The following is an 11,012-nucleotide window of genomic DNA, read 5'->3' on the forward strand; positions in this document are numbered from 1 at the left end:
TATATATATATATATATATATATATATATATATATATATACATATATGATGTTTCTACATGTTCCCATTATTACTTCAGGCTCGTCACATAGCGACAAGGAAGCCGAATTAACGCCCGAAAAACTGCCTCGAGCGCCTAGCGAGCGAAAACGCAAGCGGAAGCTGGATGACAGCGGAGCACAAAACTCTAACTCTATTGTGACGTCGGCGGGCGGCGTTGTAGGACCTCTGGTTGTGTCAGGTGGCATTATCCCCATCGCCTCACAACCGCTGGTCGGACAGCCGCTAACGGGAGTCACTAAAGGATCTAGGGGCCAAAATAATGATAACAAGAAAATCAACGAATACTTCCAAAAACATCCCGGTAGCAGTCCGATTAGGCAGCATACGCCGGGCGCCAAGAGTCCCTCGCCACAACAAGCCTATCCAATGGTGAGCGAAGAGTGTAAAAATCGATCTTTTTTTAATTAATTAATTGCTTACTATCACGATTTTCTATAAATGACACTAACTGGAAATAATGGAAATATACCGCTATAAGCTTTATATATTTACTAGTTTTCATACTATTTTCAATATCATTTTTATAAATAAAACATCAAGCATTTAAAGAATATTGACGATTGTCCGATATCGCTATTTTATTGTGATATATTTTAACAAAAAATTGAAATCCAGTTATAAAAACTTTAATATGATCATATTTATTACCTAGTCTATTTTTCATTTTGATCATGTTATATAATTTACAATTTTTCTTTTGTCATTGCAGTTTCCTCCAAGTCCGCAACCGTTGCTGCCTTCAGGAGTTCCTGGACCACCAGATTTTTATAAATCTGCTCCTGGGCGGCCTCAATCTATCCCAAATCTTGCAGTATCTGCAATGCCTCCAATGGCACCCAAATTAATACAGGTATCACTTCATTCTCTGGTTTGTAGTACATAGTTATTTAAATTCTAATTTATATATATTCAGCCTTTTACAAAAATCTTCATTTTTTTTAAGTTTAACTGTTAATTATGATCTGCCTGCCTTTACAGACTGATTTAACTTGTCATCGAATACAGGAATTTGAGACGCAAACTTCTACGGACTTGGAAGCTCGTAACAATAAAATTGAAGATCAGAATAGGACCATAGAAGAGCAGAAACAACAAATTGTAACTCTGCAAAAGGTTTGCATAGCATTTATATAGTAGAAAAGCTAGATCTTCAAATAATTTTTTTATACATTCATTTTTTTTAGGCTTTAGAACAACATAAGTCGCACAGTAATAAATGTGTTGATGTTGTCAAAAAATTATTAAAAGAAAAGTCAAATATAGAAAAGAAAGAAGCGAGACAAAGGTGCATGCAAAACAGGTTAAGGTTAGGACAATTTGTGACACAAAGGGTTGGTGCTACATTTCAAGAAAACTGGACGGACGGCTATGCTTTTCAAGAATTGCAAAGGTGAGTTCAAAGCGTTTATGAGGATTACATAAATCTTAAGATTGAACAAAATATTAGAATATTATTTGAAGAACACTTTATTTTTGAGGCTCCATATATACAATTACATGAGCAGTTAATTTAATATTGCATAAAATTTAAATTAACACATACATTTTACTAAAACTAATCTATTTAAAAAAATGCAGGCGGCAAGAAGAAATAACGGCAGAGCGGGAAGAAATAGATAGGCAAAAGAAATTATTGTCAAAAAAGCGACCTCCAAATACTGACACTAGTCGAAAGAGACATAATTCATCTACAACTGCAGCAAATTTACAACAAACCTCCGCAGGATTATTAAATGGTAGTGAATCTCAGTCACAAAATCAATTTCTGAAACCAGACCCTGTACCAGGAGGATTCTCTTGGCAGGAATATTATGAAAGCGATGAGATCCTCAAAGTGAGTCGCGCGGTAAATTCCACATCTATATATTTATGTTTTGAATATTTGTAACATGATTCATATCCCAGATAAATGCATAATAAATTACCAGATTCATTTCTACTGCAATCATCAAAATAATCAGCATTATTTGCTGCATAAATAATATTAAATAGGGCTTGAAATTTTATGATTTATGAATACTAATTTATCATGAATTATATTTTTTCATAACTTAATGCGATAGATTTCAACATGCAAGTCAAATTTCAGTATATTTATTACAGATTTTTTAGTGTACTTATCTTTTCATATCTTGTAGAATATTAAACTATTATAATTTTCACTCATGAATTTTTTAAATGTAATTTTGTTTCAATTATGCACTTAAAGTAAGAATTATAAATCACAACATTTGATAGTAAATAAATATTCTTTATATATGAAATATATACATGTATTCTGTATTGAGCTAGAAGCGAAAATTGAAACTTTCTGTCTATTCACTTAATTTTAATTGGCTACAAAAATGTTTAAAATTTATGTAAAATCCTTATTATTTTAGTTAAGACAAAGTGCTCTCAAAAAAGAAGATGCTGATCTTCAATTAGAAATGGAAAAGTTGGAAAGAGAAAGAAATTTACACATTCGTGAACTCAAGCGTATTCATAATGAAGATCAATCGCGTTTCAACTCTCATCCCGTACTCAATGAAAGATATTTATTGTTGATGTTATTAGGAAAAGGTGGATTTTCAGAAGTACACAAAGCATTTGACCTTAAAGAACAAAGATATGTTGCATGTAAAGTTCACCAATTGAATAAAGACTGGAAGGAAGATAAGAAAGCCAATTACATAAAGTGAGTCTTCATGAACAATATGATTTTAATTGCAATTGAGCTAATCAAGTAATTTAACTCATCTTTGTATTACAATCTGATTTTGATGTTTTGATACAATGATAACTATATATAATTTTTTTTGTATAACATTTTTTATTTTTTATCAATTATAAATATGTGCTGTTATATATGTGAATTATTTACAGGCATGCACTTCGGGAATATAATATTCATAAGGCCTTAGATCATCCAAGGGTTGTTAAATTATATGATGTTTTTGAAATAGATGCCAATTCATTTTGTACTGTGTTGGAATACTGTGATGGTCATGATTTAGATTTTTATTTGAAACAGGTTTGTAAGAAAACGCATTTGATATCTATTATGCTATTAATAAAATTATAGTTATATTAATAGCATAAATTTTTATATTAAGAAAAATTATCTAACTTATTAAAAAACAAATATTTATAGCACAAGACTATACCAGAAAGGGAAGCTCGATCAATAGTCATGCAAGTAGTTTCGGCATTAAAATATTTGAATGAAATCAAGCCGCCTGTAATACATTATGATTTAAAACCTGGAAACATTCTATTAACGGAAGGTAATGTCTGTGGTGAAATCAAAATTACTGATTTTGGTTTATCTAAAGTCATGGATGAAGAAAATTACAATCCAGATCATGGGATGGATCTAACATCTCAAGGAGCTGGAACATACTGGTAAATTAACTAATCAGAACTAATTACAAATACTCTTTTTTTATTTTTTAACAACCATTTATTCTAGTTATTGAAAAACGTTTTATTTCTAACATTTTTCATTAAATATTGAATACAACTTGTTGAAAAACACATGAATATGATTTAAACGATTTATTATTATTTTATTATTATTTAAATAATTTTAATCTTTATTTGTAGATAAAGTGCAATTTTATCAATTACCTTATCAAACATGTTTGTTTCCCAGGTATTTACCTCCTGAATGTTTTGTTGTTGGCAAAAATCCTCCTAAAATATCATCAAAGGTCGACGTCTGGAGTGTAGGTGTAATATTTTATCAATGTCTTTATGGAAAGAAGCCATTTGGACACAATCAATCACAAGCTACAATTTTAGAAGAAAATACTATACTTAAGGCGACTGATGTTCAATTTGCAAACAAACCCACTGTGACGCAAGAAGCAAAGGTAGACATCTCTATTGATAAACCATAAAATAATACATTTGTCATTAACATATATTAGACTTTAGTACAACAGCTTTGATTTTTGGGCATTATCCAGTTGAAGAATATTAATATTCTAATATTGGAACTAATACTAACAGTTGACTTAGAACTAGAATTAGATAATGCCTTTGTTATAAATATATAAATATTCATTATTTAAGAGTCTTTGACTCGAGCACTTTCAATTCAAACAATTTTTATAAACATAAAAATAAAATATAAAAAATATTTACAAATGAAAAATCAAATGAGTTCTGAGAACAAATTGAAGCTTTTAGTTCTGCAAATTGAAATCATATATATAAAATTATTATAATTATTGGCTTTTAACTTTTCAGAGTTTTATTCGGGGTTGTTTATCATATAGTAAAGAGAGTAGGATGGATGTGCTGTCATTATCAAGACATGAATATCTGCAACCACCAGTGCCAAAGCATGGACGACAGGCACAAGTTTCACAACAAGCGCAGCAGGCCCAAGCGCAAGCTCAACAGAGCTTGCAACATGGACAAACTACTTTCAATGCGGGAATGTTTGGCAACATGAATGCTTCGAGTTCATCTTAGAAGTCGAAAGGGATTCATTGCTGATAGTCATAAAATTCTCCCAAAAGTAGTGTCAACTTGTTATCATACTGTTATAATGTATGTGGAGTACATTTAGCTGAAAGTGCGATTTTTGTGATTCTTTAATAAAACTAATGAAATGGATACTAGTGCTATGAATATTGGTGTGCGGTGGTGTTTTATCAAATCGACAAAATTTGTTCCTGTTTTTATTAGAAGGCTGTCTGAAATGATAGCTTATGTTGAAAAAATTGTGATAATCAATATAGCGTTGCTTTACTGATGAAATGTAATGTTTACATCTCATTTTGCAGTGACTAACTTTTGGAATATTGTAAGTTCATATTAAGGAACAGAGAAAGATTGATATCTTTATCATATCCTGAAGATGTGTTTGAGTGAATGAATTATTTATATTTGAGGACTCTGTGGAATAGTAATATAACTAAGAAAAACGCTCAACCATAGTGTGCTTGCTTAATATTAATTAATTTAAACATGAAATAAAGAAAAGACTTTATAATTGTTATGATCAGTGATTTTTTCATTATGTAGTTATATTAAATTGCAGTTTCAAATATAATAAACTCTTCTTAATTTAATTGTTATAAAAAGTGTAAATTTGTTTATTACAATAACCTATAAAAATTGTAGAAATCAGAATGAAGGAAAGATATTGGCATAGATTTTAATTGAGACAGTGATCAAGTTAAATTATTTATCAAAGCTAATAATAAACTTCAATTAAACAAATTTTCTTACTACATATAAATAATTTTGATAATTGATCAGTATATATGTCTAAAGATGAATTAAAACACAAACTTTAAATAAAATATTTCAATCTAAAAGAATCAATCCAATGTGTAACTTATTAAATTCACTGTTCATATGTATTTTATTATCATAACAATAGTGATTGCGTAATATATTGTTCCTCTACAGACAGTGTATGATATCATTTTTTATTTATTTTACAAAAGGGACAAGGATAAAATCAATTAGTTTTCATGCTGATAATTTTCAATAATGTTTCAGGTGATAGCAAAGAATATCGTTGCTTTAATTTAAATTCAATGTCATTACAGCATTTATCTGATTTTAATTAAATATTATAATCTTCTAGTTGTGCGTGTGTATATATTTAATACTAGAAAACAATTTTATTAATTAAAAATGAAATTTTCTCATACTAAAAATTATTTATGTTGTGATCGAATATACCAAATTTGAGAAAATTTTATGCATATATCAGAGTGCAGTTCATATAGTATTCTAAATGATTTAATTTGAAGATTTTAAATTATAGTAAATAATATATACACACACAAGTCTTAGCTAATTTATATATTTATAAATTGTTATAAAGCCAGTTTATTATTTTTATACAATGTTTTATTTATAAATACCATATTTTTTTGGTACAGTTTCTGTTATGAATAATTCTGTATTTTGCAAGCTTCGTTTTTTCTTTTTATATACATGAATGTGTAATGAACATTACAACGAATCTGTATTACAGAAACATCGACTTATTATATAAACAATATGCTATAAATGTGTTTATTTGATATTTGAATTATCTATTAATTTTTTGCCCAAGTCTTAAAATTATCAATTTTGACAATTGATGAAAGTATATTTCTCAACATTAAGTCTTTAATATCTCATATTTTTGAGAAATGTTAAAATATTTTGATAATGAAATTAATTTTGTCAACAAATCCTTTATATTGCCTTGTACATTTTTCTAAATTTGTAATTTAGTTATTCAACTATTTATCAAAATTACTATGTGATGTTAGATTTAACCTTATTATTGTTTTTCAGAAATGTGATATTTTTAAAATAGGTAAGTTTGATATTTTATATCTATCAATACTACTCTCCATAAATGTTATTTTATTATCATTTTTATATCAATTCAAACAAAAGGTAACTGCTGCTTTATAAAAGGCATTAAAAAACAATCCAATTAAAGAAACAATTGTTAATAATTGAAATTTTGAAGCACATATTTCAGTTAAATTTTATTTTGGTTCAGTCCAATATAAGAAAATTCTTCAGAGGTTACATTGAAAATTGAGATGAACTTAATGTTCAAACTGAAATATCAGATATTTGGTTGTTCATGTAGGTATTATATAAAATCTCAATATTAACATTTATATTGTTAATATATTATATATTATTTTACTAAATTGTGACAATATGAACATGCTTTTTTTCATGTAGTACACACTTTTACAACATTGGATAATATTTAGGATTCAAACTGATAGCACCAAATCTTCATGCCAGATTATGTACTAGGACCAGCTTTAGAAACACAAAAACAACATCTTGATGATCTATTCAAATAATATTTTTGGCTGCTGAATAAGTTCTTTGAGTTTTTGCTTTATGATACATAAACAAGTCTGGACACATGAAACATTCAGATCAATCTGCATGTGATAAATGAAAGCTCAAGACAGGCAATAAGCACCCTAGGTAAGTACCTAAGTGATTATTTCATCAAGACAGCAAGGTATTATTTTGGTTTTTTGTTTGTTAAGTAACTATTTAATTTTTTTACTTTTTTTTGTACATTGGGATATTTCCACCTGGCTGGCTATCCGTTTCTTTCTAGAAGCAATATTTGTTCCAGAATCAGGTCTTTGTCCGCAATGTTTCGATTTTTTGCGATTTGTCTGGATTCAAAATGAATCTTTGCTATTACTTATTAATAAAATTGGAATAACCCATCTATTATCATATAATAGGCGATTATGCTTATATGGAACTATATGTTGTAGGGAGAAATTATGATTATTTTTTGGTCAATAACTAATAAGTTATCTAAGTGTGTTTTTCTGGTCTAGAATATCAATATTCCTTTTAGTCGAAAGATAGGAAGGTTTGGTTATATAGTTAATAATTAAAATTAATTAATTTAAATGCGTTATGATTGTGTATGTAGCATAATTATACTGTTTATTATTTATTTATACTGAATATTATTTATTCACATCTTTTCAACAAGATACAAAAAATTTAATGGAGGATGCTAATTTTTATGAATCTCTTTATTGCTGTATAACACTTTGCCTGTACGTACTGTACCGTCTCGTTTTTGGTTTTTCTTCCATAGAGGCTTTTGCCAGATAGTAAATATCAGTTAATGGCTTAGGAATGAACTGAAAATTCAAAATCGAAGCAGTTACGATTAAAGACATTGGACCAATACTAAAATAGCTTGATAAAATTACCTTTAGTTTGCTGACACAGAATTCGAATGGAATGTTTCCTGTGCTTGGGTCGACGGCGATGCGCATAAATTCTGATACTTCTTCCTAATTTGAATGAAACAAAAATGCCATTAACAATATTCGCACGAAAACTTTTTTAATTGGTTGTTTAAAATTACTTAAGTATAAATTTATTATACTTATTATTAACAATTAGACAGCGTTATAGCATTATTCCATACCCTATCTTCTACAGTAATGTCGATCAATTTGGCAAAATAATTCAACTCGATTCATATTGATGTCATATATTTTTAACTTTTCTGTGACAATGTTATTCAATTACACAAAAAATCGAAATCATAATTGTTTGTATCGATTTACCATGCTTTTGGAAAACGGCTTAGATAGTTTGGGTAATCACAAAACCATTACAACCGTATTTTTTAGTAAAAAAACATTGATGGACATTTTTCGTCACTGTTGCAAATGCATGTATTACCTCTGATAAAACTTCTCCTTGCGTTGTGAGCAAATTTTTTAAATAATCGGGTGTAAGGTAGCCCTTATTTTCAACGTCTATTGCTTGAAATCCTCTCAAAAGTAATTCTGGAGCAGCTGGTTTGAATCTGTTTTTCATGTATAAAAAGAACAAAATTAATAACTTTAAGGCGGTAACAAATTACAATTTTATAAACATGGGATTTAACCCTTTTTGGTAGTTTGTAGTTTTTTTATAACATAAAATATAAAACATATTTACTGTTACTTTGCTTATTATGCGGAATAAATGATAATACAATTTAATTTTTTTTACATTTTTTAAATTAATATCGCATTAATGTAGAATTTTAACTTCCCGAAGGGGAAGTTTATGTTTTCATAAAAGAATCCGATTCGCTCATACTACCGAATCGAATTTTAAAAATCAAAAACTGTTCGAAAGATATTAGTTGAGAATGATATTTATTAGTTTTAGGTGAGGTTGGAATGATACTGATTACTTTTAGGAGAAAATCTACCGAGCCATATTCTTGTAATTAACTGTTAAAAAAAAATTTATGCCGATTTTTATGGAACTTTTTTTTGGCGATATATATCATGGTCAAAGTTTAATTTTAAAAATTCATCAAAGTTTGAGAAAATGAGTAGTTTTTTTGACGTTTGTTAAAATTTAAATTAGACTATTCACTTGGTATAACGATAGAGTATACTTGGTATTAATGAACATACTAAACCATTGAAGTCCTACGGAAACTGGTTCAATTATAAAAATTATTGATTCGTAAAAATTTGCTTATAGAAAATACTCCGAGCTAACGTGTTCGTTCGTTTTCAATTATAGGCAATAATACTCATTACAGGAAATTATACTCATAAATTAATTTATTACAGGCAATAATACTAATTACAGGCAATTATACTCATAAATTAATTTATTTTTTATTGCTTAAGTCGATTATTTACACATATCGGGAAGTTCATGTAACTTGCCTCAACTCAAGTTACAAAATATACCAATAATAACTAGTTACGTTTTTAGTTGAAATTATAACAGATACATAAAGAAAATTGAAAATATTATTTATTTTAAGCAGCAGTCTTGCAATACCTTCCAAGTAATATCATTTCAAACATGAATGGCAAGAAATGGGCCAAATGAACAATGTTCGGAAATTCACGTTCTGTACATTTTGTTGCGATGAATTGCAATTCTTCTTCCGTCGGAACACATCCTGAAGTAAAAACCATGAATCGGGTCAAATATATTTATTATGAAATATGTATATAAAGCTTTAATTTTTTTGGTTTTGAAAATATAAAGCTTATCTAAAAGAGTTGAAACTTCGTTGAAAAAAAAATTATCATTCTTTCTAAAATTATTCTTTTAATATTTTTATTTATCACATTGCTTAAAATAATTAAATATGGGAAATTATCCAAATTTATAAAGGGTTCAAAAATTTTATATATGTACTAGATTACACATGTTTGAATTTATAGCAACGGATTTGTCCCATTTATCTGTTTGAACAATATATAATTCACATTTTGCTTTAGCGAAACTGTTCACTTCAGCATAAAATATTTCTGAAAGAATTTTTTTATAGTTCTAATAATAATTTTTGACACGTTACCTAAACCACGTACAATAAGTGGTAAATCCGTGATGGAAACAGTTTTATTACCGTAGTTATCAAATGGTAGAAATATACTAGCCACTCTTTGATCGAACTCATTTGCAAGAATCACTGTAAAATGATTTATAAATAAAATTAGATAAATAATTTAAATAAAATGATATATACTCTTATTCATAATAACGACAAATAAGTACTTAACTACTCTACTCTACTTACTAACGTACTCTATTTTCTATAAATTAGTTTTTATATTTTAATGAATTAATAATTCGTAACAAAATGTTTGTATTTACCAGGAATTTCTTCTTGAATTTCATCATCCATTTTTTCAAAATTAAATTATAATTTTATGTGAATAATAATTGACAAGAAAAAAAACAATTGCAATATATTTTCTCACTGATGTATACAAATTTCTGATATTTTAATTATTAATTTAATTTTTTATATAGTTTTTATTTAGTTTATCATAAAAAAAATGATTTATTTAGTTAATTTTCTCATTTTTGTTGTGTATTTTCAGCCCACGAATGTAATTCTTGAATCTGCTGCAATACAGCGGACTTTGCAGTTCCTCCGATTGATGAGTACTGGTCCACACTATGCTCAAAATCCCAAATTTTATATACGGATGTATCAAAAGCAGGACTGTAAAAACAACATCGAAAATTATAATAAATACATCTGAACGAAAAATATAATAATTATTACCTAATTTGTTGTAAATCTGACAAGCTCAATTGGTGAAGTGGAATCTGGAGATTTTCAGCCATTGCCACTGCCTCGCCCGTTAACTTATGAGCTTCCCTAAATGCTACACCGCGACCAGTTAGATAATATGCCAAATCAGTAGCCAACATATCCGTCGTTAGAGCACCACGGCAAACAATCATCTTTTTTTTAAAAATCTGAATTAAAAACGTTTTTTGCAATTTATTGCTAATTTGTATAACATATAAACCGAAATATCGGATCGATAAGATGGCGGAAGATGTAGAAGATCCAAAATGTTGCAGTATATGTAATATTGATGTTAATGGAAAAAACATTATTGGATGTGAAGGTGAATGCAAAGGTTGGTTCCACAAAAAGTGTGCGAAAGTTACTAATGAAC

The 11,012-nt window shown here is 28.2% G+C and overlaps 3 protein-coding genes across 3 annotated transcripts; 1 reads left to right on the forward strand and 2 right to left on the reverse strand.

The window, feature by feature from the left end:
• Nucleotides 1–48: 48 nt before the first annotated feature.
• LOC113374926 (serine/threonine-protein kinase tousled-like 2) lies at nucleotides 49–5,060 on the forward strand. Its single transcript, XM_026614887.1, has 10 exons — nucleotides 49–432; nucleotides 773–913; nucleotides 1,042–1,176; nucleotides 1,248–1,453; nucleotides 1,642–1,897; nucleotides 2,445–2,740; nucleotides 2,929–3,076; nucleotides 3,197–3,447; nucleotides 3,698–3,917; nucleotides 4,297–5,060. The coding sequence occupies exons 1-10, from the start codon at nucleotides 49–51 to the stop codon at nucleotides 4,522–4,524; spliced, it is 2,265 nt and encodes a 754-aa protein (XP_026470672.1). The 3' UTR covers nucleotides 4,525–5,060.
• A 2,532-nt stretch (nucleotides 5,061–7,592) lies between these two features.
• On the reverse strand, nucleotides 7,593–10,222 carry LOC113374927 (dynein regulatory complex protein 8-like). Its single transcript, XM_026614888.1, has 6 exons — nucleotides 10,192–10,222; nucleotides 9,893–10,006; nucleotides 9,367–9,490; nucleotides 8,257–8,383; nucleotides 7,776–7,859; nucleotides 7,593–7,703 (listed from the first exon to the last, which is right to left on the reverse strand). The coding sequence occupies exons 1-6, from the start codon at nucleotides 10,220–10,222 to the stop codon at nucleotides 7,593–7,595; spliced, it is 591 nt and encodes a 196-aa protein (XP_026470673.1).
• Nucleotides 10,223–10,398: 176 nt separating this feature from the next.
• On the reverse strand, nucleotides 10,399–10,791 carry LOC113374928 (argininosuccinate lyase-like). The gene is made up of 2 exons (XM_026614889.1): nucleotides 10,610–10,791; nucleotides 10,399–10,546 (listed from the first exon to the last, which is right to left on the reverse strand). Exons 1-2 carry the CDS (start codon nucleotides 10,789–10,791, stop codon nucleotides 10,399–10,401), a joined length of 330 nt encoding a protein of 109 aa, XP_026470674.1.
• Nucleotides 10,792–11,012: the final 221 nt, after the last annotated feature.

This window comes from Ctenocephalides felis, unplaced genomic scaffold, assembly GCF_003426905.1.
Source record: "Ctenocephalides felis isolate EL2017-DRISC unplaced genomic scaffold, ASM342690v1 CF-g0.4_SCAFFOLD_01886, whole genome shotgun sequence".
Lineage (NCBI taxonomy): Eukaryota > Metazoa > Arthropoda > Insecta > Siphonaptera > Pulicidae > Ctenocephalides > Ctenocephalides felis.